The following is a 27,873-nucleotide window of genomic DNA, read 5'->3' as shown; positions in this document are numbered from 1 at the left end:
TCTCCTGCCCCACACCAGTTGTGTGTTTTGTTGTAGCTGTTAGCATAGCTTGCCCTGTAGTTCATCCCATTCCCTGATGTCCTGTAGAATGTAGAACTCAGTGGATCTGTCTCTCTCAGCTTTAGCTGGTCCAAGGTGAGCATAGGTAAAGAGTTGACATACTTTCATGTTTTCCCTTTTTACACAAATGTGTTTTTGTGGAAATCAGGTCTATAATTTTATGTCTGTGTGTGTATGTGTTTTTTGACTGCTTGTCTGTTTTAAGTCTTGCACAGGTGACTGAAAGATGACAGATAAGGGGTGGTAGTACAGTATAAGACAGAGCTATGAATGTGCTTCCTGGGCCTCCTTCCTGTCCAAGCAGGGGGATGTGGGATGTGCTAAGCTGTCCGCTGTTCACTGTATCTCTCAGGAGTCAGGGCTCAAGGTGAACCACCCGGTCTCCTTCGCTGTGCGTCTGAATGGTGCTCAGGGCAGCATCGATGCCAAAGTGCACAGCCCCTCTGGAGCCCTGGAAGAGTGTGTGGTGTCTGAGCTGGAGCAAGGTGAGGCTGGGCTGTCCCTCCGTGTCTGTCACATAGCAGCCAGGTGCCACTCCATTATCTTACACGCTCTCCCTGCCTCATTTCAAACCAAGGAGCTTCCTCAGGTGTCCTGACTCAGGACAGAAACGCCAGGCTTCGTTATGCTTGTACTGGCCTGGACAGGCTCACTGCTTCACTTGTGTGTATATCCACCCCTCACCCGGTCTGTCCTTTCCCCAGACAAGTACGCCATCCGCTTTATCCCCCGAGAGAACGGACTCCACTACATTGACGTGAAGTTCAATGGTACCCACATCCCTGGCAGCCCCTTCCAGGTGCGGGTGGGAGAGCCAGGGCAGACGGGAGAGGCCGGGCTCATCACTGCCTACGGAGCTGGCCTGGAGAGGGGGACAACAGGTGACCTCACTCGCTGTCTGCCAGCATTTTACCAGCATTATTTCAGCTACTTAAAGCCACAGCGCTCAGTGCTTAAGCCAGTCCGCCATCACTCCTCAGTCATGTACCAAGGTGCTTTATGGTACTAATCCTACCCTGACTCAGCACTCATGTGCCTTTTTCATTTGTTAACCAATGGCTCCTCCATTTCATTTGGTAATCTAAAGTATTTCTCTACCCAAATACTGTTACCTCACTGTGTCCAAAGAATTTTTTTTTTGTTTTGTATTGAATTACTTTGATTGTAGCACTCATACCAGTATTTAGCAGACACAGGCATGTCAGTCCAGGGATGAAAACCATCACACCCTCTTTTTGTTTTGATATCTCAAGTGTCGGTGTAGGAAAATAGACTTTGATGATGGTTGTTGATGCGCCCCAGACAAAGTGACACAGTGGTGGAAACGAAGGCCTCAGGGAAGGAAGAGTCATTAATCAGAGGATTTTACGAGGCTGTGCCTTGAGAATGGGCTGTGCAAAGACTCCCACAGCTGGGATGTGGTGATTGCGTCAACATGTGCCACCGTGAGCAGGAATTATGTGTTTAGTCAAGGAGCCAGCTGCATCTGCTGTTCATTGCCTGATTGCAGGGTGACGTCACAGGGGCCTGCAGAGACAAAAAAACGCAGGGGGGAATTGTAACCTGCAGGCTTCTTAGCATAATGCCCTGAAGACCTCTTTTCTCCCCAATCTCTATGTGCACAGGTTCTCCCCGCTGAAGCCACAGGTCCATGCCCATTAACACTGTGCTGGTCTTCATTTTCTCATGGTTGCAGGCAACCAGGCAGAGTTCACCATTAACAACACCAAAGCTGGACCGGGATCCCTGGCTGTCACCATTGAAGGCCCCTCAAAGGTCAAGATGGAGTGCCAGGAGTGCCCTGAGGGCTACAAGGTCCAGTACACCCCCATGGCCCCGGGCAACTACCTGATCAGCATCAAATACGGAGGACCCAACCACATCACAGGGAGCCCCTTCAAGGCTAAAGTCACAGGTTAGCATGTGCTTTCTCTGCTGTTCACAGGCAAAGGACTATATTCACCTCTGCCCATAACTACCTCAGAGTGACAGTTTGGAAGCTGGGTTCTCCTGTGTTTTTGTCTAATGTGATTTTTCTTAACGCCCCCCCCCCCCCCCAAATTCAGGCCCACGGCTGGTGAACGTAAGCAACGCCAGTGAGACGTCCACGCTGACGGTGGACCCTGTGACTAAGTCCACCAGCCCCAGCTCCTACAGTGCCCTGCCCCAGTTCTCCTCTGATGCCACCAAGGTGGTCAGCAGAGGCCCAGGACTGAGCAAGGCCTATGTGGGTCAAAAGAGCAGCTTCTCTGTAGACTGCAGCAAAGCTGGTAAGACAAGATTCTCCAAAACCCCCATGTCTCAACTGTGCAAATAGGTAGATGCACTAGCTACTTTTGGACCCAGTTTGAACTTCATCACAGTGGCTTTTGGTAACATATAAGTCCAAAGGTAATTTGTATTTTGCTACCCGGCGATGTTCCCAGGAATATTTTCATACTCGTTTCTGTTTTCTCATGGCTGTGTTTCATCTGCTGTTTGCTTCTGAGATTGATGGCGCGTCCTTGTCAAGTTGAGTCAAGCCATGTGGGATTGTATTAAGCTGCATTTTGTTTTTTTGTTTTTGTTTTCTACAGGCAAGAACATGCTCCTCGTGGGTGTGCATGGTCCTAACACTCCCTGTGAAGAGGTGTCCGTCAAACACATGGGCAACAGACAGTACAACGTCAACTACATTGTCAAAGAGAGGGGCAGCTATATCCTAGCAGTCAAGTGGGGAGACGAGCACATCCCTGGGTCTCCTTTCCACATCACTGTCCCCTAGAGGTCGCCATTGAGCCCTGGTAGAGACTGTCAGGTTAAGGGAGTGAAGGGGAGGAGGGAGTGGTCATGCATCAAAACCTTTGAGACTTCATTAAGCCCAACACTAATTATGACCGATTTGCACTTGATCATAATTTATGCATGCAAAGTGAAGTCATGTGAGTGAATCCATTCACTTGACATGAAAGATTATAATGCACAAAATTGTAAAATGCTCCTGTTTTTGCTGTTTGGCAAATGTTGACAGGTTTTAATTTTGTGGTCTACTTTGTCTGGCCCAGAGAATGGAAGAAAACGGCACCTAACCCATTTTTTGTTTTATTGAATAGACACTAATGGTAATTTAACTGGAATGGAGTCTTCAAAAAATTACGTAACTACTGATGAATGTCCTCTTTGTTTTGTATGTTTCCAGATCATTCCTGTCCAATCATGCACACTGCACAAGTCTTAAGATGCAATAACAACGTTTACTAATGCTCCACCTGACACTGCTGTTCAGTAGTATTTAACTCCAGCATGATCTGGACTGTGATGTTTACATGTTTGTATCATATTAAAAAAAAAAAGATGACAAATGCCCAGAAATGGCAAAAGCAGAAGAGGTCTTGGATAAATCCCAGGATTAGACGCTGATAGAAGCTTTTCCTAACCCTTTGACGGTGCGAGTGCCTGTACTGTAGGTCAGCAGTGGGAGTGTCTGATGACATGGTTGTGGCATTCCCGGGAGCACTGCTCTTTAAACAATGCAAAAGTATACATCATTTTTTTTACCCACCATACAGTATCGCCTATCCTTCAGTGCGCTTACAGTAAATATGCAAAAAAAAAAAAAAATTGAAATATGGTGGAGGATGACAACTGGCAAAGTGGGCCAAAATTCTGATTTATGCTCTGTTATTGCTTCTCAGATTCTATTTATAAAGTGTGATTCCTGTAGTTTAGTTGTCATTTAGTTCTTGAAAGAGAGTGGCAGAGGTGAACAGGTGAACTGCTGTCCCTAGTGTTATGGTATGTGCCTTTAACCTGTCTGCACATTGCCCACATACTTTAACACATCTGTAAGTCCTGCCTATGTGTGTTAGTACACACATCTTCCTTTAAGTGATTGGGTGAGGGCTGCTTCCTTTTGATCTTGCTCTCTTCCTTACACAGTGATTGGTGCCTCCAAGCCTACAACATACAGTTCGGGAGAGAGATGGAGGCTTTGTGATTGGCTACTTTACTTGGATGTTGTATTTTAAATCAAGAAGTCCCTGCTTACCAAAAAATATGCCATTTAAGGATTCACTCTTTTTGGGACTGGGGGAAATTGCCATCCAAATAATTTTAAATGCTTATATTCTCAGCAATAGCTTTTTGGAAAAATGAAATATGTATGTTTCCTTCTGGTTATGATGCTTGTCTATTATATTACTTAATGCTAGTTTTGATACACAAGTATTTTGTAAAAGATTGTTTTAAAAGGAAGAAAAAACAGCAAAGCTCTTATTTGCATTTTGTATTAGCCAGGGGTGCCTTAATGTGAAATAAAATCCCTAGAAATGATGTACATTTGGAAATTAATGCAATAAACTGGAATAAAGTTATACAAGGCTGTTTGTGTGATTTCATGGGATATAATCCAAGGTTCAGAAGTTGGTTTGTTGACACTCTCTCTGCTCCTCTCTCAAAATGGACCCTGCCTGGGGTAAATATCTACCCTCTGCCCGTAAGTGGTCATAGAGAGGTTACTCGAGGTACTACATTGCTGCAGTGAGTTCATAATGCAGCACCAGGCTGTTCTTCGATTAATAGAGAAGCAGTGTATTAACTGGAGAAGTGGAATTGCAAATGGGCAGACCAAAGTAAATCTTAAGATTCACTTCTCCGATAACTGTGAGGCTTAATCTCCTTTACCCAGGCCACCAAAGATCATGCCACTGTTCAGCCCTACCTTCCTCTTGAGATAGCGTGAATACGTAATGAATAGATTGGCCAAGTATCAAGAGACACTTGCAAACCTCCACAGTTCTGAGAAAAGTTATGAGATTAACATTCATAATGGGTCATTTTTGCATAGCTTTAACCTTTGGAAAATTGAATCCCCCTTGCATTTAAATGTCCTCCTAGTGTTTTAACAGTTTGCCATTTACTTAGTAACAATTGATAACGTAAGCTTGAATTTCATCATGTAATGTGGTTGCTTTATTTAATCTTACCTTTTTGTGACTCATTTTGAAAGGAATTATTATAATCCTCTTAAAAAGGCTTTAAAAATACTTTTAGCCATCTCACACTGTGCGGTCTGATAAAAACACCCTATTTGTGTGAGGCAGAATTGCCTCTTGAGTGCAAGAGACAATGAGAGCAAGGATGCTGTGATGGTAAGGAAACACTTCCATCTGAACCTGCAATGGTGAAACCTAACCTTTACACTTGCAGAGCCAGACCAACTACTATGATCATTATCTTTCCAATTCCAGTGATTTGGTTAACTAGATCATCCACTGTAACTAATTTCAAGAGTACATGTAAACTATGATTTGGCACTCCTTACACCAGAGGCCAGGCTTTAAAAAAAATCGCTTTCTAGATATACAAAATGAGGGACCAATGAGAACACGCCACAAAAGAAGCCATATTTGATGGCTGTTTATGGTTACAGGACTCCCAAAACAGAGATGGTGTGTTTTGCATTTGCTGTCACCACTTTGCAACAAATATATACCCAACCCAGATTTTATGGGTACTTAAACTGGAAAAAAACATCTTTGCACAAAGATGGTGGGTTGTCTTTTCATGCCTATTTTGGCAATTATATGATAGATGTTCAGTTTTAATGAATGGCAGCATTTTGTGGATGTGTCCGGGGGGGGGGGGTAATTAGCTTCCCCCCCCAACCCCCAAATGTCTTTGCACCCCATCTGCCATCCCGGATGAAAACCCCTAGATGTACAAAAGTTACTGTATTATTATAAAATTCTCTTGTCTAATCCTCTAATTTGCTTTTATTCATTCTGGTAAGAGAAAAGATGTTACAAAGTGGAAAGACTGCCATCTTCTGGACAAACTGCTTATGTGTGCATGAGTATAAGAGGTTCTGCCACAGATCAAGGCATTTGGCACAGAGGAATCCAAAAATGTAAAACTTATGTTTTTTCCCCAAATAACAGTGTGCTGAAAGCATAATGTACCCTGTTAAAAAATTGTGGTGTTAGGAATTTAGAGAACACCACCGAGTAGTCATCCAACAGAAATGACGGTTTTCTCGGGGCTAAGGCTTAGCAGGATGGTTCAGGTTTTTCTCCTATTACGCAGTTCTCTTTGCCAGCCTCCTGGAACAGCAGTGTTAATAAGCTGTAAAGTGTGGGAATGTAGAGGCCCTGCGCTGCGCTCCAAGATTTCAGCTTCTGCTGTAGCGTGCCCCAGCTTTTGTTGTTCCCTCATCCAGTTGGTGTGTGTGTGTGTATGGAGGGTGCTGTGTGTCTTTGTGGAGGCTTCACTCAACACCCTCAGAGGCTCCTGCAGAGACATGTCCTTCCCTTTCACTGGTAACCATGGAGACAGGACAAACAGGAACCTGTTCTTGGGCTTGGGTGTCAGTTCTCTCTCTGGCACTGTTCACACAGAGAGAGAGAGAGGGAGAGAGAGAGAAGATAGCAAGGGAGCCCTCTTCTTCAAACACCTGACTAACCCAACACACACACAGACTTACATGTGAGGTACTGGCAGGTGGTGGAAATGAGGAACCTGCTCACCACTCAGAATCAGAACTGTTACCGCGAGCTGATTGAGAAGGAGGCCTACACCCGCATGGCATGGAAAGTGAAATATGGAAAAGACTACCCCATCCGCTACCCCTCTAGGACGGCAAAGACCCAGGGGCCCCCAAAACTGGCTGCCCCAAAGACAGTCCTGCCCCCTGTGGTGAAGACCGTAGAGAAGAAAAAAGAGGCCCCGCCGGTCCCGATGGAGCGGACCCTCAGTGAGGCTCCCCTGATGAGACCTGTCACACCCCAGACCAAGGACGTACTGTACCAGGGCTTCTCCAAGGAGGGGAAGGGGCGACACCTCTATTTGCAGAGGCGCACACAGAAAGATCCAGAGCAGAAGTTTGACTATCCACTGCTGTCGTCCTGGGAGTACGGGTGGAGACTTGGTGAGACACCAGCACATCCAGGCCACTGACGGCTCCATGTGTGAACAATTAATTGAACTAAACTAAATTGATTTAATTGAAATATGCATTTAATGACGTTTGTGCCAAATTTAGTCATATCCTTTTGTAATTTTTATATACATATATAGCCTGACTGGCAAAAATGAAAGTGATGTGGAAAATATGAAATCTCCAATAACAACAAAATTTGTTTTGCTAGGTGACTATGAGAGGGAGTACAGATCCCCTGCCAATGGAAGATCAGGAATTGTAAGGAACACATTTTATGCCAGGAATGGAATATTTCATTTTCCCTCTGCAACTGATCGACTAGGGTAACGGTCTGGCAGGTCTCTCAGAATGACTCAGAATATTTTCTCAGTTGGTAAAAAATAACAACATGTCTCTTCACTTTGACCAAGCACTTCAAACACCCTTCCAACTTATGTTGTTGAAATTGCATGGGACATGTCTGTAAGTTTTACCATCAGGCATTTTACGATATTTTTTCATTATTTTTTTTTTCTTTTAATAAAATCATACAAACATTTATGCAGTATTACATGTACTGGTAGAAAAACCTTTGATAATCAAATTATGAAGTTTTTGTAAAATGCAATTATGAATGTAAGATGACTTTGCTACATAGAAGAAATACTTGCGTAGCTGCATAGAAAGGAGGAAGCTGCTAAAAGCACCTACAGAGGGAGCCAACTGTGCGAACACAAATGGTCTCTTAGCAACAATGAAACCCACACCTTGAATCTGCAGGTTCATAATTAACGAGCAGAGTCACCTTTTAACCGCCCAATCAGCCCTGACCCCTGTGCCCCTGTTTTCAGTGCAACTGATTCATGTCTCAGCTCACAATGATCACTCATCTAATATCATTGGATGCTTTAAGATGGCTCGGTGACACTCTCACAGGCCCTGGTTAGCTCTGATCTTGGGTGACTACTTGAGGCTGCTTACATGAGGACTAATATCACTAGCTGTCAGGGAGAGACCCCTTTGGAGCGTATGCTACAGTGCATGTGAGCCAAGCTGATGCGGGTCGCCTTGACATCCACAAGTATGCTTTAATTACTGCCTCTACCGTTCCTCCGGGCTGTGTTGACAGTGAAGGCCACTGGGAAATGATCGCTCACTGCCAAGGCCTGCAACAGAGATAAGGTAGACGCAGACGTCAGAGACTTGGATACCAACATAACAGACACACTGTCTCTTCCTTTGCTGCACAATGTAGGATACATATTCCACTGGGTAACAGTAACAACTGTTTGTGGACATTTATGCACACAATGCATTATCCTTGCAAGGAAACAAGACACAATGCATAACACTATCCGAGCCCTATCACAGCTACACTTGTGGTAGGGCTCGAATAGTGTTACGCTCACACTCACTGGACTGGGAGAGTTGTGAGCCTGGTCTGACACTGTTGCTTGCTTAAATCGAATGGAAACACGTATATTTCATTATGCTGGCAATCGCTCAGGATAAGAGTGTCTGCTAAATACATGTAGCATAATGTAACAACGCCTGACCTGTTGCTCTGTGAGTCCGTAGGCCATTTTGAAGTCAAAGACTTCCAGCGAGGCACGGTTGACAGCCTGGATCATCTTCTCTCCGTGCAGAACGATCCTGCAGTCAGAGGGGTGTGGGGTGGCGTCAGACAGTGGCAGTCAGCCCATTAAGCACTCTGCAGGCACAGGCCACAGAGCAGCATTGCTACGCCGACGGAGCCGTGAGAGCCGTCTGCAGACGCTGCACACAGCATCCGTCAGGCTGAGTCGCCGCGGGCTCATATGTTTGGGTTCTCTAATTAAAAGCAAATGATAAAGCGCTCCTGCGGGGTACATGATACGGGTAAATGATACGTTGGGAAATGAGCCTGGGGCAAAGCGAGCCGCGCCCCCTTTGTTTTGATTGCCTGTCCTGTTTGGACAGAGCTCGGCACTTTCGACTGAAGTGGGGTCAGCGTTCCCGCGGCAGGAGAGGCAACCTGATACGCTGCCGCGCCGAGCGCTGTCCTCGGGTAATGGGGACGTGCGCCGTGGGGCCTGTGACGAAGGCCGGCGCGGCGATGCCTCACCTGTCGTAAGCGCAGCTGGTGGACTCCTTCACTGTGGTGTCCGTCCTGTCTTCGATCAACCAGAGGAGGCTGCGGTCCGACCTCAGCCGGATGCTGCTCCACTGCTTCTTAGGCACGTAACCGCAGGCCGCATTGAAGTCCCCCATGATGATGAAGTTCTGCAGAACAGGCGAGTGAGACAGAGCAGGAAACATGACCCAGTGTCTGTGAACACTGGGTAATCTGACTCCCAGTGTGGGTCGAGCCGATAGTGCGATAAGGGTCAAGAGAACGGATATTTCTCTCACTTAGATAGAGAGCTGGGTGCCTCATGGCCTTCTAACATGTCAGGTCATGTCAATCCAGCAAATCTGAACTCAAAAAAAGACTGTGCCACACTTCAGAGTGCTGACAGACACCATGGCCTTATCAGCACGACATTAAGCTGCTTGTATTACACATACTGCTTGCCTGGTTGTTGAGTTTAGCATTACATAATGGAGAAAAGAAATAATAATGGGCCTGGAGATGAGGCCATAAATTCAATACCTACCTCTGCTGTCCATTGCTGTCTGATGTCTTGAAAGACGTCATAGAGCCCATCTATCTCCCGTACTGCCGTCTCCGGAGTTGTGTGGATGGGAATTATCACAAAGTCCTTAACAGCTGAATTAAAAGAAAGGAGAAAAAACTGGTAGAGTGTGCTTAGGAGTGAATTGTATTCAGCCTCCATTAGGTGCATTTCCGAAGTCTAACAGAGAAAGAGTATATTGGGCGTACCCGTTTTGGGAGATGAGAACCACACTACGAAGGGCTCACGGGAAAACACGTCTTCATCTTCAGTCTGCGTGTCTGGGTACTGGTGCACGGCCTTCACAGACACCAGCCTGCGTCTGAGAGAGTCAGACTGTCAGCATGCTCAAAACGTCACTCCCACCTTCAGTGTTGGCTGCTGGATACAGTTTCTTCATTTCCCAGTCCATAGCCTTGCTAATGGTCACAATATTTGTTTTCAACAAAGATAATGCAACACAGGTGGAGCTGTGCTTTACTGTAGCTAAGGAAGTTCTCTCCTCACAGATTTTCTTTAACCAAAACGTCAGTGGCTCAACCAAATTTATTGAATTACAGTGTCATTGAGACATCCATTTACTTTATCTTTACTACATTTATTTATTTAATGGTGTATGTTTTTCTAGAAAAGAATGAGCCTCTGTTGCCTTAGTGATTTAGATAATTTTAAATAAAGCATGTTTATCAATAGAGTAAGGAACAAACTATCATGTGGCACCTGCCAGCATATCTTCTATTGATCTGTAAAGGAAGAGAGAGCCCTCACTGTTTGCTATGTATTGAAACCATTTACAGAACTGTTCAACAGTCTAATCTGCCAAGGTAACAAGGTAAAACATTAATCTCCAGTGACCCTTCTGTCAGTTTCTTTGTTTAGATATTTTTTGAGTGGCTCTGGCTTTCAGGGAATAATCAGTGGGAAAGTAGATTGCTTTGACTGATCTTATCATTTCATTTCTTATCAGGGGGAAAGATATCTTCATAGACATGTTGACGGGCTGGGTGGGTGTGCTCACGCTACTGTTCCATGTCATTCCCTAAGCAAATACAAAAACAGCTCAAGATGAACAGTACCTGTAGATAAAGCCATACTGCTCCTTATATGACTTCCTCCCCAGCCTCTCACTGATGACATAATCGTATTCCTTGTTCCTGCCCCTGAATTTGCTGTGGGAGACATTGCCATTTATGTGAGACCCCATTTACATAACTGGTATTTCAAATTAGGGGGTTGATTTAAAAACTTTGACTTGGTTACCTGTTCAGGTGTGTTACCAGCTGGGGGAAAGCTACTTCTCGGGCGTCCTTTATTTCCATCACAAGTGTGATGTCACATCGTACAATGCACTACAAACAGAGGACAAGGTGTCTCAATGACACAAATGGCGAGGTAAATTTTCACTTTGGGCTATTTTTAGATCATTTTAAGGAAATTAAATTCTCACAACCTGCTTACCTCAAGAAAGTGGTAGTCTCAGTTGCATTTTCATCAGAATTTTGCCAACACCCGGTCTAGTTCCTGAATTCTATGACACTAACCAATTTGCTTGTTTTTGCCTTGCAAACTTTAAAAGAATACTTATATGTAAGAAATTATCTAACCTTCTCTGGCTTTTACTATTACTTTTTTTGATGATTAAAACATATCTTACTCTCTGGAGTTTCCGGTTTACATTGTACCAACTACTAAAAACTTAAACTTGCACAATAAGAAGAAGACAGAGGCTTCACAGATAAGAGTTTTGTTCCGAGTAATCTCAACTTCTGCCACGTCACATCACCACAGATATGAGAGCATTTTGTAGTATACTGAACAAAAGTTAAAGTCATACATTGAACAAAGGCACATTACAGAATGGATCAGAAATAAAGGGTTGATCATGTATGGACACCATTGTACACTAGCTGTATGACTCTTGTGAATATTTGGTGCATTCTGAGCCTTTTGTGCCAGAATCTGGTCTATTTCTTCAGTGAAGATTCATATCAGAGACAAACAGATGCACACATGTGTTTGCACAAACCCTAATTAAGAATGAAAGAGCGGTGAAATATGTATGCACTTACACAGTAGTGTGTATGATATTATTTCACTGTTTGCCTGTTTGAATCCTAATTACCAATCCTTTTAAAGTTTCGAATATCCACAACTAGAGAACCCACCTATCTCACTGTCCAAAACTTGGTTACAGGAACAGAAATTATTCAAACTCTATCATGAGGAAAAAATGTAGAGTAGCCATGGAATGGGTCGAAAAGTCCATTCCACATAGCAAATAATGTGTAAACAGATACCATTTAGGACAGTACAAAAAAAAAAAGTTTCTCTTACCTGTATAATCACTTCCAGTACATCTGGCTTGGAAATCTTGCTCTCTCCAAAGGACTGTATGTTAAAGGAACATATTTTCAGTGATAATGCCCCACAGAAGCACAGGGCCAGCAGAAAAACAGAAGAATACATCCTGGGGTGCGATGTCCCTCTGAGTGAGATCTCAGTAACACTGGAGTGAGTGTGGACGCCTTTGTGTACTTAGCTATCTGAAGCCCTTTAGTAGTTCGGAGGAATTTCACAGAAACTTCCTTAGTATTTGTTGTTTTGCTTCCTGATTGCATCAAGGGCACAGGAACACACAACTCAGCTTGAGGGTTGACATTGCCAGCAGCAAATTTGGCTTTTGTATTTTTAGCAGTTTCATTGACAGGCAGTATATATTGATTTGTTGAATCAAATATATTTCCATGTTATGTATTCACATGCATAAATGCCGATCTGTACAATATAAATGTAGCATAAATGTAGCCAGATGAGGTCAACCTCCACAATATATAATTTTTGCCTAACTTTTTTTACCATGTATGTTTCTTCCATTGCAGTATGTGATCAAAACAACGTGTAATTTATTTTTAAAAACTCTTTTCATAATGTTGTTATACATGTAAGAGAGAAACACATTCAGATAATACACTATAATTTAGTAATTCAAGATAAAATTTGAAGATGTTTACATTAAACAAGAGCAAAAGCCCTGAGAGGCAATCAGCAGGCTGCATTATAAATTCCTCAGATGAATTCTGGGTTTCCAGATGCCGCTCACATTCCAATAATAATTTTCCATCTGGCTGACGCTCTTGTCTTTAAGGGCACTTTTATCCAACACAAATGATATGAAATGTACAGAAACTTCAATGCATAGTGATGTAACAAAAGCATTCAGCAGCATATCATGGTGAATTAATTTCCAGTGCTGTACGTTTTAATAGCAGACACCTATGTGTAAAATACTCGCAAAAGAGGCATGAGAGTACACAGAATTTATACACATGGAAACAACTTTAACCACAATTTGCAAGAGGAATAAGTGAAAGGGATATTCATTCAACTATTATTTTGTCTTATTTGTTATTAATTGTCTGACGAGCATGGAGAAACCTGAGAATAAGTGCAATAATGGGAGTAGACAGTAGCTGGCACTGTGTGCTAACTGGGTTCATAATGCATTGAGCTGCGTGTACTGCACTAATGTAGGACTCCTGGCCCTGCTTTCCTCATTGCTACCAAGCAACATTAAACAAGTTCTCTGCATATTATGTCTATGTAATCATTACTGAAGCTCTTCACAATGTGACAGGAAAGTAATTTAGAATGATTTTATGTCAAGAGCCCTGAAAGAACCCTTCAGGGGTCCCTGGGTCTTCTTAAGAGAACCATAACCCCTAAGAAAGTAATATGTAGAAAACCTTTGGTTGACCAGTGTTACTGTTAGTTCACTGGTCAACCAAAGGACTAAAGCTGCCTTAATTTCATGTTATTTGAAAGAGGTTACAGTGATTCAGATCAGAAGACAGAACCAAATGTTTCTTAGTAAACAACAAAACTGTCCATAAAACATGATTTCCATTCACATACATTGATTGTGTTTCTTTTTTACAAAGTATTGTACTGACAACAGCAAGAGTACAATATGCAAAAAGTTGAACTTTGAATACCACTGAAAACGTATGCTATCTGAATATGCAGGAATTGTTTAAGCAGCTTGTGAGGTAAGCTTTCAGGAAGTTTTACTATGCTAGTTTAAGATTACAGTTACATCACACTTTTTAAATGAGCTAATTAAGGCAATGTTGTATAAATATTACATAGGTGCAGACACGGGAAGCATTGGTGAAAAAATGTGTTCTCTTCCATGAACTGAACTATATTTTGACAAAAACCACACAACCCTGAGAGCTCCACGCTAGTTGTTATGACCTTAGGACACCGAGATAGCTCAGATTGCTCTCATTGTAAATCCATTTTCATTTGGCTCATTCAAATGATTTTTACCTCATGATTTTAACTTAATCAGAGTCAGATCCTCCAAATGCTCCCTGGCCCAAGATCCGGTGATTGTACATATGGAAACATGGAGAACATCTTTACTACTGCAGAAATGCACATTCCATCTGTGACACTACAAAGTCAAAATTTCAGCCATTTTCCCTAGGATTGGCACATGAGTAGTGATTTGTGGTGACCAGCCAGTGAGTTATTGTTGTGTTCAAGGAACTGAAGTTAATTGACAGGCCCTTTACTTTCACGTGTACAGGTTTGTAATAGAATTCCGAGGTAATGATGTTCCATGCTTTTAAAATGATTCAGCCAACATCAGTTTTTTTCCCCCCATTTTTTAGTGCCATAGGTGTGCCTGGCTGTGGAATTCTCTTTGTCAAAAATGGAGTATGCCACAGGAATTATTGATGCATATTAATTTAGGATACTTTATGAAAACATAAAAAACACGAAGTTTATGTACACCAATTAAAGAACCCCCACTTCCCTTTGCTGAAGGAGAACTCATAGAAGATGTTGAAAGACCCCGCACTATATCAGTCTATCGGAGGACCAATAGGGGCTACTCCATTCTGTCGCTGAATGCTCTGTAATGCCAACCAGAAAGACATGATGTCACTGGAGCTAAAAGCCAGCTAGATACTATAAGCCCAGTGATATGGTTCAATGTTTTATGGACAAAGTAGTCAATACACATACCACTATACAATCATCACCATTACAATTAATTTGTTTAGATGATGACCTCTCCATGGGGACCTACGTAGCTTTTTAAAATGTACTATTATGCAACACACGCATTGTTAAATTGTACATATATTGTTCCATGTTTTTTTTCTTGGTTTCGTGCTTAGCCACAAGAAAAAGGGGTGTTAACGGCTAACGACCGTTTTTGTCGGCATAAATAAACCACTGAGCGGAATACACTCGCCACGCATGTCCTCTGAACCTCCCTTTAAAAGAGCTGTCACGCTCGCTTGCACACTTCGGTTGCAAACGCTGCTGCAAGCTCCACTGGCTGAACCGACTCAAGAATGAAATGAGTAGGTGAAAAGACGTTTTAAGGCAGTCGCCGTCTTCAGAGGTTTCTTTACGTGAAGGTAATTTTTTTGCAAGAGTCGGAGGAGGATACGAAGGTACAGTAATAAAGCTGATTTTGTAGTAAAATAACGTTAGCCATTGTATTGAAACGCATTAAGATGCTGTTACATCTTTAAATACGGATGAGCAGCTGTAAATCGTTAATCGAGAATACTACAGCATTCGTGTTTAGTTGCAGCTGAAATGGACACATTTTATATATAGCTAGCATTGTATCTGGATGCTGAACCCAGCGTAGTAAAACTGGTATTAATTAATTACATCAAAGTTTGGTTTTGCTAATAGCGTATCCTATCGGGCCTGAAAAAATCTTGGTTGCACTATTTATTATTATCTATTTAGCTTTTTACGTTTTGCAGATGTGTATTTTATGACCTACGTTTCTTAATATTGTTCATGCAAGGAGCCGTTTTGTTGACCGTATTTTGCTTTGTAGGCTACTTTAAGACCGCTATAATGTCATATCAAAATCGATATAGCTCGCTAGTATTACTATAACTGCGATTCATGCGTCACTATAATAATATTGCAAGTTAATGTAAATGACTGCCATTCATACGATTCATGGAAATTATGCTGAACGTGCACTGTAAAGAAGTCATCCGCGAGTGTAAACTCAGTTACAATATTTGAGGCATTATTAGGCTCTGAGCTGGATAGCCAGCATGAAAAGTGGGCACAAAAGCAATAAATTGGACAAAGCTTAAATATTAGTGCGTTCTGCGGTTTCCAATCAATCGATATACAGTCATCATATCTGGTTTTAAGACTTAACAACGAAACATCAGGGAACACCAGAAACAACCTTTCTGGTTTAACTGTGTGACATTGACTTTGAACTTTGACGGGTTCGTCACGTGATTGAAGCAGCGCGATTCCCAATAGTTGCTCGGGTTGAGTGTCCAGGTCTGTCTAGTGTCGCCTGTAGAAATGAACTTCCATGGACGTACGTTCATTGTGATTGAACAAACTCAGAATGGGTAGTGCTTGTGCTACGCTCGCACACACACACACACACTTTTGACATGTTTACCATTATTACACCATTAAGATAAAAGTCTTGTGGGAGAGGTCTACAAAATCAACCAAACTTGTTTTCATTCCAGTGAGCTCTACAAGAATCAGTTTTACAAAACTGAGCTGATTTGTTCAGTGGATCACTGTCAGTCTGTTTCTAAATAATCGTGTTAACTGAAGAGAGTAAAGATGGGATGATCACACTGTTTCCAAAACATAAAGGCATGTGAAGTCTGAATTCTCCCAAATGGTCCCAGATGAGCCCAAAACAGGGCTTCGGGAAAGGTGCACTTGTCTTAGTTGAAATGAAGTTGTGACAGCAGCTGTAAACACACACACGGACAGAACCCCCCCCCCCCCAAATGGCTAATTAAAGGAAAGGTCAGACAGGTGACAGTCTGTCCTCTGTCCTGTGGTGAGGATGTAGCTTTGACGGCTGGAGATTTTTAGTGAGGTGCATTTCCTGCAGTCTCTGAGATCTGGTCGCTGTCCAGATGGAGCTGTTTGGTTTTATTTATGTAACGAGTGCCCCTGTTCTTTGCAGACTGTACCTCAGAGTGTTCTCACTGTGGTATGTCAAAAGTTGTTACAGGAAAGCAGTGATAACGCAATGCTTGTGTCTATTTCTGAGCAAGGGTAGACCATTGCTGTTGCATCATGAACTGAAAGTTGAAGAAATCCTGATCAGAAGAGAATGAGATTATCACAACTTTGTTTTTTCTTTTGTTTTATAACTATTTGCCTTCATTTTTGTATTTAAAAAAGATCATATAGAATTGTTTCCCAGGAGGAGACTTAACAGAATAGTTCACAACACCAGACCTTCAACAGGGCTGGATGGTAAATTGCCAACACTGTCTACATTCATTTACCCACACATTTTCATGAAATGCTAATCATAGCATGGTTTCTTTTGTGCTGTTCAATTTAACATGTCTAACTCGGCACAGAAATGGGTTATCTGATTAAATGTGCACAATGGTGATTGTAGGCGCTGCTGCTGAATTTTTCAGTCTGGAGCATTCCGTGTTCTTTTTGGCAAGAACAGCATGTGTAAAAATGTAATTAGAGTGTCTAAGGATATGACTGTTTAAGAACATCGCATATTGATTTCAGAGCATGACACTTTTTAGGGAAGGAAATGAAGCTTCCTCTACTATACTGTAAAACCTTTTCCTTGACTTGCAGCAGGTACACATACTGAGCTGTAAGTAAGGAACAAGGTTACATTGTAGGTTTTCAGTGAAGGCACCCTATTGAAATTGTGTTCCGTGATTTAAATGGAGGCAGAACTTGTACAGCATGAGCTACTGTGAGTGTTGAGTTAGGCTTTGACCTGAGCCTAACTCATCATCGCAGGCAGCTGTCTCTGCTGGTGATTGGCCTCTTTTTTTTTCCTCTCTCTGGGTGTTTTCTCGTTCTTCTTTTTGTCAGTGGCACAGCAGCCCCCTCTTTGCTGTGTGTCCTGGGGAAGGGCCTATTCTGTTCTGGCCCTGCAGTGCAAGACTGAAGTGATGGGCCTCGTGCTCCATTTGTGGGCCTGTGAGCTCCTGCTTTGTGTGAGCCTGGCTCTGATGTCGCACGCTGTGATTTTATGCATGAGTTGATTTGAGTGCTACGTGGCGACTGTACTTGTCATGACAGTGCTCGGGTATTGTAAGACGCGTCACGTCATCACAAAGCGTTTGCCTCAGAGGGCATTAGACAGTATTCAGTATGTAGCGTACTGACACCAGTCAGCATTCAGGATTTCTGCATTTGCTCAGCTAAAAGTCTGGATATGTGATGGACTAAAAACACAGCACCTGAAATTACACTGAGGCATTTTTGGCACTGCCGTGTATGACAAAGTGTTTCAAATTATATAAAGTCAGGGTATAAAATCATTGTAAGGGGAAAGCTATTTTATGCAGTTTGTAGTTATTCATTTCTATATCTTGTATTTAAATTTAAAGATAGAAACTGCTCACCCTCTGAGTGGTTTCTTTTAGCTACATATTATTTCATATTCCTAATGTGGCAGAAAATGCTTCAGATTCATTTGAAGAAAAGTATGATTTGGAGTTATTAACTTGTTTTGTCTTAATAAAAGATGTAACGTATTTTACATTTTAATATGTTTTTATACCAGGATGGTAAGGATGCAGTTGACCGGTGAAAGTATAGATACCATCTTGGCTAGTATTTTTACAATGGGTGGTGGGAAAGGGGTGGAAGTGTGGCAATGATGTAGGCAGTTGTGACCAGATTAGAACAGTTTTAAGAATGTGGTCTTTTTTGTTCAAATTTACTAACTGATGACAGCTTGTGAGCTTCCAACGATGGCATTTTTTGGAGTATGCATCTTATTGTCCACTGGCATTGTGTGAACACTCCTCGGGTGTGAGAAAATAAGACTGTGGTGTTCCACAGGCGAGCCGTGCCAATGGACTTCGAGATGGGGAACATGGTCTTCATCGCTGGAGGGACACTGGTCATTCCCATCCTGGCTTTCATGGCCTCCTTCCTTCTGTGGCCCTCAGCTCTGATCAGGGTCTACTACTGGTAAGGGCAGTTGTTCCTTTTTTTTTTTAAGGGACCTGGATATCTCTTTAGTGTTAAGCACTAACAGAATATTTCTTTTACTGTGCAGGTGTATGGACTGTATGTGAGAGAAAAATTCTGATGCTTTTCATTATCAGGTGTTTCTGAAGTAAGAGAAGGGTTTTTTTTGCCTCTGACTTGCTTACCCTGTGGCCTTTCTCTGTCCTGTGGGCCACATGCTATCATATGCAGCAGTGCACAACAAATGTGTGTGGCCCTGCCGCGTGGCCTCAGCCGTCTAATCGCAGAGGGGCAAGCGGTGGGTTCCACGTGTCCATGTGATTCAGGCAGAGGGGGCAATTTTAGTGCAGGATGACTCACTTTTAAAGGCATTTTCAATCAGAGATTAGCATTCAGACCTAATCTCAAGTTCAAAGTACTTGTTCATGGTCCTTGGAAGAGGGAGGCTGGGATGTGGCTGGAAAAATTACTCTAAGATACTGAACTCCAAGCAAATAGCCTGTCTTTAGGTTCTGTATGGTGTGCAAATAAAATATGTGCATATGGTGCATAATGTTCTGCAGCTATTACTTCGGTGAATTGTGTTGTAAAACAAGTTTGATAAGTAACATTTAGCGCCGGGTACTCTAGCACTACCTCAGTTGTATGTAATGAACTGTGTTCCCATTCAGACTTTAGTGTTGCGTTTTACAGGTACTGGAGAAGGGCCCTTGGCCTGCAGGTGCATTATGCAGACTGTGGATCGTACCGGTTCTGTTACTCGACCAGAGGAAAGCCTGGGACCAGGCCCTCCATTCTAATGTTGCACGGTTTCTCCACTCACAAAGACATGTGGTTGTCTGTGGCCAAGGTAAGAGTTTCTCCTGACCCCACAGGCAGCCCCCCCCCCCCACCCCCCCACCCCCACTCCCTGGTTATCAGAAAGGGTGACACGCTGGCGCTGCTTTGTAATAAACGCAATTGGCAATGAACTCAAAATTAGTTAACATAATACGGATTCAAGCTAATTTTAAGTTGGCTTTTCTAATTGCGCCTAACGCCAGATTACAACACTGAGGCCAAAGTCAATCTCTGATCAGGCTTAACGGAGCCAGAGGGTTTAATGGGTCATAATCAAAAGAAAACTTGAACTGTAGTGTAGAGGCTAACTTGTGCCTGTGTCTGTCTGCGTAGTTCCTGCCAAAACACCTGCATCTTGTGTGTGTGGACATGCCTGGACATGAGGGCACTACACGCACAAATGCAGAAGACTACTGTATTGAGGGCCAGGTCAAGAGGATACACCAGGTGGGTGCTTCTCCCTGTCTCCTGTAGATGGGTAAATGTACACTGTTTGCTTTTCAAATGTTCAGTGTTGGTCACGAAATGTGAGAAATGGTGCAGTGATGCAGTAAAATAATTGGAACGTGTATAATTACCCGGAATAATGTACCTGTGGAGAACATGAACTCAGTTCCCTTCATTTGGCACCAAAAGGAGCATCAGAATAGTTCAAGCCAAGGCAAAGCAGTCAAAGTAGAGCTGTAATCCCTGGCCAGTTAATCTCCGCCTTGATGTTTGTAAATTCTCTTAGATAGTCAGACTGTATTTCGCTAATATCCAGATATGAGGAAATTAGGCCAGTTCCCTGTCTGAACTGCGGCATGTTCTGTATTCTTCTAGCAAAGTAATTTTTTATTGTAAAGTTTGGGCATGCAGCACATTTCATGTTGTGCTCTCTCTGTCATTTCCCTAAGCAGTGTGGAGTCAAAACAAAACATGCTCACAGCTCTTAAGGAGGCTGCGGGTTTAAATCATGTGGCTTGTTGCTGATTGGAGCTGATGTCCTGGAACACTCTCCATCTGGGGCAGTTATCAGATAAAGAGGCTGAAAGACCCACCCAACATATTCAAGCGCATCATTTTATTGCATTCTAGATATCACTGCAACAAAAATCACATGATGAGCAATGCATGTTTTAGTATCAAAATTTGTGCATACTGTAAATGTCAATGTGTCTCTAATTCATGGCCTTCATTTTTCTTATGTATTTGTATTTAGTTGCATACGATCCATATTTGAGTCTACAATAAAATCACAAAGTGAGTAGGTCCCTTCTCATGGCCTGGTTTTCCCTCTTATGTAATTCAAGAACATTGAATACATTTGAAAGGGCAATTTGTTTTACAGTATGTTAATGTTTATCTAATATGGTATATGCTAAATCAAATGGTTCTGAGAATCCCAATTCCAAAAAGGAGAATGAGGGTGCAGCAACTTCCTCTCACTTTATATTCTGAGATTTGCACTGTAATATGAGTAGGTCCAATTGGGAAGAGAGAGAGGGCTGTGGAATGATAGTAAAATATGAACTAAAATATAAGGCCAAAATAAGCAGCCAGGAATAAAGAATGCTTCCTGCTTCATGCTAAAGTTACAGGTTTGCTGTAACAGTAGATTCCATAGACACTGAGGTTTGAAGGTTTCTATTGTTGAACACATCTCTGCTGACTTAAGTGTAAGTACTGTATATTTCTCATGCTGGTTATAATCAGTTGATGAAGTTGGTAAGGTGCTGCTACAGTTTTTTTTTTTCCTCTTTAAGAGTTAAGATGGTTCCTGCTCAATAACGGAAGTGTTGAGGCACTGTATGATGTGGTGGAGTCAGTGATGGCTGCAACGGTCTCGTTCCCTCTCTGACAGTTTGTAGAGAGTATTCAGCTGAACAAGAAGCCCTTTCACCTGGTGGGCACGTCAATGGGAGGCAACGTGGCTGGTGTGTATGCTGCCCGCTACCCCGCAGACGTCTCCGGCCTCTCGCTCATATGTCCTGCAGGTCAGTCAGGTTCATGCACCCACTAACTTTTTGTAAGCGGGCCGCCCTTGAAGTAATCTAAAACACATGCATGTCTTGTGCTCTGGGGTTGACCATAGATACAGTACAATGGTTATATAAGGAAGTGCTGTAAAGCTCCCTTCCCTTTTGTTTTAAGCAGTAATGTAATGCAAAAAGTTGTGTAAGCAACATTTGTTCCAAATTTATGGCAAAATAGAAAACAGGATTAAATTCCACCCTGGATTCGGTAACAACTCCACATGGCCATGGTTTAGGAGTTCATGAAACAAGTTATGTAGTTAATCATGATTATTGCATAAGTTGCAAGCTGAGGTCCCAGTCCACCAAAAAAGTGTCACAATGTATCTGTTATTTATGTATCACGGACAAACGTATAGACAACCTTTTGCTTTTTGCATAATGCTGTTCGCAGACTGCAAAAGCAGCTTTGAATGTCTAGCCTCATAACAGGTGCTCAACCGGAATTTAATCACAGCGTGACATAAGCGGGCATAACTGTGACTTGCAGTGGAATCATGAGTGGAGAGCAAGGAGACTTTTCAAAACACAGTCAGAAATATACAGCATTACATTTAAACTTAAAAATAGTCAGCATGAATTCAGCATTCAGACATCTCCCAAGCCATGATGTGGAATGTAGCAAAGCATATGAAACAAAAATCAAGATTTTCCATCTCTGTAAATGCATCATGAATGTATATATTTGAACAATGTTTTTACTCAGCCTCTAATAAGTGAGCCCTCACAGATTCATATTATTTCAAACTGTAACCCCTGACAGACTTGGTGGCAATGTTCTATCTTTAAACAGGGTACTTGTGCTTGCTTACATCAACATTGCTAGTTTTTTAACAGACTTTATGCAAGGAGGAAGGAGTTAAGTAACTATAAACAAGTCATATTTAGTAGCTCTGACAGCTCTTTCCCTAATAATACCAAGCTCACCAGACATGAGGTTGTGTGTTGTGTTTTGCCTTCTGAATACTGTAAAACTACTGCAGACGTGAAGGTATGATCAAAGTGGTTATGTCAAGGACATACTTGCTTATATGAGCAAGGAGGCAAGGTTTTTAGTCTGTCTCTGTGTTTGAGCCCCAGTTGGTTTACTGACAGTTTGATATTTGGCTCATGCATCCACTGCCTGAGCAGAACGGGTATTGAATCAATATTTAGTTTAATGAATAATAAAAGGCTTCACCTGTGCCCAATCAATGCAAGCACCTTTGCCCACTATAATAGGCTGTCAGAAGTGTTTTTGCTTTTTTCAGATGCTTAGACTCATGCTGTATTATTACAAAACTGAAAAAAACACTTCTGTACAATGTCAAACAATTGAAAATCATGAAGATCTCGTAACATATAGATTTCCTGATGCTCTAACTTCAGAGAGCTCAACTCACTGAATTGTGTGGATGCAGAATTTACTTTTATTTAAAAGCAATGGTACAGGCTCGATAGGGTGATGTTCTCCGGTGCTAACAATTATAAAGAGGTTTTACCTGTAGAAGGACAACCCAGATTTTTGATGGAAGGACCCTCTTGTACTCATTATATTAGTTTTTCAACTACTGATATTGTAACTGTTACTCACCAAAATTGAATTACTTATGTGACAGTATTTGGAAACAACATGTTTTCTACCTATTCAGACTCACTTAGCATAGCTGCAAGTTCCAAGGCTGTGCTGTGCATAATGTTACAGACAGAGTAAGCCACAGAACTTGAATTAGAATTTGAATTAGATTTGGGATCCTTATGACATGTATGTTTTCCTCAGACACACAAATAAATATGAGAAACATCCCTTATCTTTGTAATTAAATGTGACTAATCTCATTTTGAAGTCCAAGATTCAAACTCACCAGACTCATATTAGACACATTTCAACACCCCCCCCCAAACTGCTGTTCTGCCCACAGGCCTGAAGCAACCCCATGAGAGCAACTTTGTCAAGCATCTTCGGGTCTTAGAGAAGACCCAGAACATCCAAAGCATCCCACTCATCCCGTCCACCCCTCAGGAGATGGATGATATGATAAAGTTGGTTTCCCATATCCGCTACAAGATCCCCCAGCAGGTACAACCCCCAACCCTCAGAACCCTGCTCTAACTGGACCCTTTCTCAGAAAACTGGTTAGCTAGCATTTGGAGCTCTGTATCATCCATACTGGTAAGGGGTAAGCATAAATGTAACTTTTTTTTACTTACCTTTTTACCTCAGTTTTTTGTCGTTTGCTGAAGTTTTTTTCCTTCTATGTTAGATTCTTCAGGGATTAGTGGATGTTCGAATTCCTCACAACGACTTCTACCGAGAAGGTCAGTCATTTCCACAGTGTTAGATCAGTATTTTATTTTATAGCAATGAAAATATGGGATTTAATTGTACCTTAATTTGCTCATTTCCCCCAATAGAGTCAGATAATTCAATACTATCAAGTCAGAAACCCCATCTTCATCCACTTGAGGCAAAGAACAGGTTCACTACACTTGAGGAATCTGTAGTCAGAATGTTTCCTGTTGTGGTAATGAAAAAACAATCATACATTTAAAGTCCCTTGTCAGCCATGACTCAACAAATTATTGAGTCTGAGTTTCACCCCTGTCTCTCATTCACTCCCCCTCTCTGTTCTCTTCCTGCCACAGCCTAAAGCAGTTGTACAAATAGAAAAAAATAACGTGGACATTTCTGAAAATATCTGGTGCATAAACAAAGGCACCTGTGAAGTGTGCCAGGATAAGCAAATAAATCGCGGTGTAATGTCTCCTCCACTTTTCCCTTTGTCCATGTCTCCAGCCCGGGCTGTAAGATGTGTCACATTTTTGGAGTGGTGGAAAATCATGATGAAAATTTAATGAATGATAGCTGATGTGTTCCCTTTTATACTGTCTCTTTGCCTTTCTTGGCCTCTGCAGCATTCTTGGAGATAGTAGGGGAGAACTCAAGATACTCCTTACATGAGAACATGCACATGATCACAGCCCCAGTGCAAGTTATTTGGGGAAAACAAGATCAGGTAAGTGGACTAATAGCAACCCTTTAATTACGTTATCTTGATAGACACTCTTACCCAGAGTGATTTGCGTAGCTTATAAATTTTACACTATCCATTCATACAGCTGAGTATTTACTGAAGCAGTTGGGCTGTTTTCCAAGGGTACAACAGCAGCGACCAACTTACAAGTAAAACTTGAAACCTCTGTGTTACAAGTCCAGCATCTTATCACTCCCTGCACTGTAGCCAAACAGTCCTTGTCTTAGATGTTGCAAGGAAACACCCATTCATCCTTGCTCTGTGAGGTGTGCGTTGTGGATTACCACAGTTCCCAGGTGCATGTAAACAGGAGTATCTCTCCCTCCCTCAGGTGGTGGACGTCTCAGGTGCCTCGGTCCTGGAAGAAGCCCTGCCTGGATGCCAGGTGGAGCTGTTGGAGAACTGTGGCCACTCTGTGCCAGTAGAGCGGCCTCGTAAGCTTGCCAAGCTTATCATGGACTTCCTCATAGCCCAGCAGAACGTAAGCAATGGAAGCAGCAAGAAGCTCTCCTGAGACGGCCCTGGAGAGTAATATTATCTGTACATAATTTTTCTGTTCCAGTCACCTCTCAGGGAGTCACCCCCCTCCTCTCCGTCGTCCTTCTTTGTGGTGTTAACATGGAGAGGGCCATGCACAGTATTTTTGGGCATTTCTGGCACTTTATTGTGACAGTAGATCTTATGAATCAAGGACACTGATTATTTAAAATGTGCCACATTTACCTCCTTTGGCTTTTTTTCCTGACAGTACGTTTCACAGAGTGGTCTTGTCTGACTTATATGTGCATATTTTTAATCTTGTCATTCCTATTGAATATGATATTCACAGACATTCATAGACATTAGCAAGCTGTTTGTATCCTGCATTTTGAGCAGGCTGGATAGGAATACATAGTAGTAAGCATAATATTGCTTATAATTCTATGAAGCCATTTAAACAAGGTCATGGCAGGACAGTAGCACAAATACCACAGTGACGCAGTGAAGCACTCCACACGATTTGCTGTAGTTTGTCACTGTATATCCAGAATCCACTACCATATTTATTGCAGTCCTTTTCCCCTACTGTAGCAAAGATTCATGAGCCACTGGTTACGTGTCTCTCCTGTCTCAGGGATTAGAAGACAGGACTCCCAAACAAGGGTTGAATGACAACCCTTACAGAATCATGTAAATTTCATTTTGCACTTTGTTTTTAATTTTTTTGTCTGTTAATTTAGTACTGAACAAAGTACAAATTTTGTGCCAAAAATGATGCTTTGTGAACATGAACAATACTTTATGCAGCTCCACTGCGTGTGTTTTATATATATATATATATATATATATATATATATATGTATATAAATTACACACACACTATACTAAGCCTGAAACATTGGATATGATGCAATACGTTTTGAGTTTAGTGGAATAAAAATGGCAAGGACATGATGGTGCAATATAGGAAACTAAATATGAATCTGGAAATTAATGAGGTAAACAGAGATTCTATTACTTTAGTGTAAATGGTAAGTTTTATTATGTATTTATTGATTCTGTTAAATCTAGTGTATGCTGTATGTTTGTAGGTTCGAATGAAGTTTTGAGGTAATAAATGATTGCTTGCCTCAGCCTATTTTTATGTGGTCATTATCATCCAAATATTTCCCTGCATCCTGCTGATATTGCACTCTTCACATCCATTTATGCCCCCCCACCCCACCCCCGAGTGTTTCTCAAGCCCAGTCCTTTGGAACCAAGGCTAATGGTCATTTCAGCTGATGTATATAGTAAGGTTTAATTGAGCTGTTCTTTGAAGAATGGACTTCATTTAACAACACTACATTTAATCTGCTATAATTTTTATGAAAGCAATGTGCTGTTGGAGGTATGCTTGTGTTAGAAATATGTTTAATTAAAATCTTAATTTTAATCAATTTTAGCCCTTAAAACAGTAATATAGAGAGACATTCAGCTTTACTGATTAAGAGTAATTAGTTCAATGACACTTACAAACAGGTAATTGAGCAACTAATTAAGCCTACTTGTGATTGCTGCACCAAATTGTATCAAGGGTGGAATATTATGAAAAATAAACATCTTTGTATGCATCTTTCTGTTAGAGAACGCATTTGCAACATACCCATATCTGTAACAAAGAACTGATAGCTGATACTTGTAAGTGATGTCCAGCATTCAGTTAACAGCGCAGTAAAAACCTAAGTGCTTGAGACCTCAAATTGGAAAGAACTGAATACACAGAGGGTCCCCCAGGACAAACTTTGAGAAACGCTCCATTAGTGAATACAAGTACAGAATGAAATAACAGGTAAATGGACATAAATACAAACACAATAGCATACTACCTAACTAAATGTGGCACTTACAATGCTCCATCGCAATTAAGTATGTGAAATAAATTCTTAAATGCTCTTAAAAACCATTAAATGCAAATTAGTGTACACAAGTCCAAAATACCCCTTATGAATCCCAGCTGTGGACTACATGTAGTCGCCAGAAGGTAAAAACCAATCAGCAGTCAAAGCATGCTTCAGCTTAGGTACAGTCTCAGGTACAGTCTCGCATCAACTGATTTAGATATGATTCAAGCTGAATGAACCTCAGTGTGCATTAAAGAAGTGACTCTTCATACCATGGCAGGAATGGGAGAGTGACTGCTGTTCTCACAGTTGTAAATAGCTCATTCCACCACTAGGAGGCCTGGGGTAAGAATGAGCAGGCCTTTTTCATGGGGCTTCAGCGTGGAGGACTGAATTAGTTAAGGTCAAAAAAAAGGAAGCTGGAACAGTCCAAGCTGCCCTGCACAATTGGTTGTGTGGACTAGGTGAAAAGAAATTGGCAGATTTACTGTGTTTGACCTTAAAATGAAACATGACATAATCTTATTACTGAAACAATCACAGTTTATTGTTTATCCGGTTTTTAAGAGTTATTTAGCTTTAAGCACTGAGTGCAAATGAATGAATGTCAAAGCGAAAAATGCTTTTGGACATTATATTGGATGTGGCCTTGGGTTTAGGGCATTGAAAACCAATTTATATTGACTATGACCAACAAGAGTTACAAGTGCAAGAAAAACAGAACGGGGGGGGGGATAAGAAACAAGACTCAATCCTTGTTTGAAAGCCTAATAAATAATGAAATGCTCACACAGAGCTGAAACACAGGCAAGTGTTAGTAGAGGCAGGAATGGCCCTTACAGAGTTTTCTGCAGTCGTCAGGACATTAACGCTGAAAGATGTTTCCACATTGTTTAATTTATAAGACTTTGGAAGTCCTTAGGAAAATGGGAAACAGTGTGTGTAATGAATATGAGGGTTGCCATTAACACTTGAACTAGTTACGCCCATGAACATGTTTGATTCCAGAAGGAATAACTGAATTAGATTCATTTA

At 41.8% G+C, this 27,873-nt stretch overlaps 4 protein-coding genes across 4 annotated transcripts in view; 3 read left to right on the top strand and 1 right to left on the bottom strand.

Annotated features, from left to right (window-relative positions):
* The window catches only part of LOC118779247 (filamin-B), a 69,494-nt gene extending 65,158 nt beyond the window's left edge, over positions 1–4,336 (top strand). The window contains exons 42-46 of the mRNA XM_036531240.1: positions 413–545; positions 765–941; positions 1,757–1,975; positions 2,127–2,330; positions 2,637–4,336. Of these exons, the coding sequence (XP_036387133.1) occupies positions 413–545; positions 765–941; positions 1,757–1,975; positions 2,127–2,330; positions 2,637–2,824 (921 nt within the window). The 3' untranslated portion in view covers positions 2,825–4,336. The remainder of the gene's footprint in view (positions 1–412; positions 546–764; positions 942–1,756; positions 1,976–2,126; positions 2,331–2,636) is intronic.
* A 2,140-nt stretch (positions 4,337–6,476) lies between these two features.
* On the top strand, positions 6,477–7,458 carry LOC118778686 (protein ATP6V1FNB). Its single transcript, XM_036530308.1, has 2 exons — positions 6,477–6,964; positions 7,185–7,458. The coding sequence occupies exons 1-2, from the start codon at positions 6,547–6,549 to the stop codon at positions 7,301–7,303; spliced, it is 537 nt and encodes a 178-aa protein (XP_036386201.1). The 5' UTR covers positions 6,477–6,546; the 3' UTR covers positions 7,304–7,458.
* An 81-nt stretch (positions 7,459–7,539) lies between these two features.
* Positions 7,540–12,155, bottom strand: LOC118779572 (deoxyribonuclease gamma-like). The gene is made up of 8 exons (XM_036531741.1): positions 11,944–12,155; positions 10,870–10,958; positions 10,686–10,778; positions 9,819–9,931; positions 9,592–9,704; positions 9,060–9,217; positions 8,512–8,608; positions 7,540–8,121 (listed from the first exon to the last, which is right to left on the bottom strand). Exons 1-8 carry the CDS (start codon positions 12,073–12,075, stop codon positions 8,044–8,046), a joined length of 873 nt encoding a protein of 290 aa, XP_036387634.1. The 5' UTR covers positions 12,076–12,155; the 3' UTR covers positions 7,540–8,043.
* A 2,819-nt stretch (positions 12,156–14,974) lies between these two features.
* LOC118779428 (monoacylglycerol lipase ABHD6-like) lies at positions 14,975–25,314 on the top strand. The gene is made up of 9 exons (XM_036531545.1): positions 14,975–15,080; positions 18,475–18,606; positions 19,300–19,456; positions 19,780–19,893; positions 21,290–21,422; positions 23,363–23,520; positions 23,705–23,759; positions 24,357–24,457; positions 24,807–25,314. The coding sequence occupies exons 2-9, from the start codon at positions 18,488–18,490 to the stop codon at positions 24,987–24,989; spliced, it is 1,020 nt and encodes a 339-aa protein (XP_036387438.1). The 5' UTR covers positions 14,975–15,080; positions 18,475–18,487; the 3' UTR covers positions 24,990–25,314.
* The last annotated feature ends 2,559 nt before the right edge of the window (positions 25,315–27,873 follow it).

Source organism: Megalops cyprinoides, chromosome 6 (assembly GCF_013368585.1).
Source record: "Megalops cyprinoides isolate fMegCyp1 chromosome 6, fMegCyp1.pri, whole genome shotgun sequence".
Lineage (NCBI taxonomy): Eukaryota > Metazoa > Chordata > Actinopteri > Elopiformes > Megalopidae > Megalops > Megalops cyprinoides.
The sequence above is the reverse complement of the archived record's forward strand: the minus strand, read 5'-3'. Positions and strand labels throughout refer to the sequence as shown.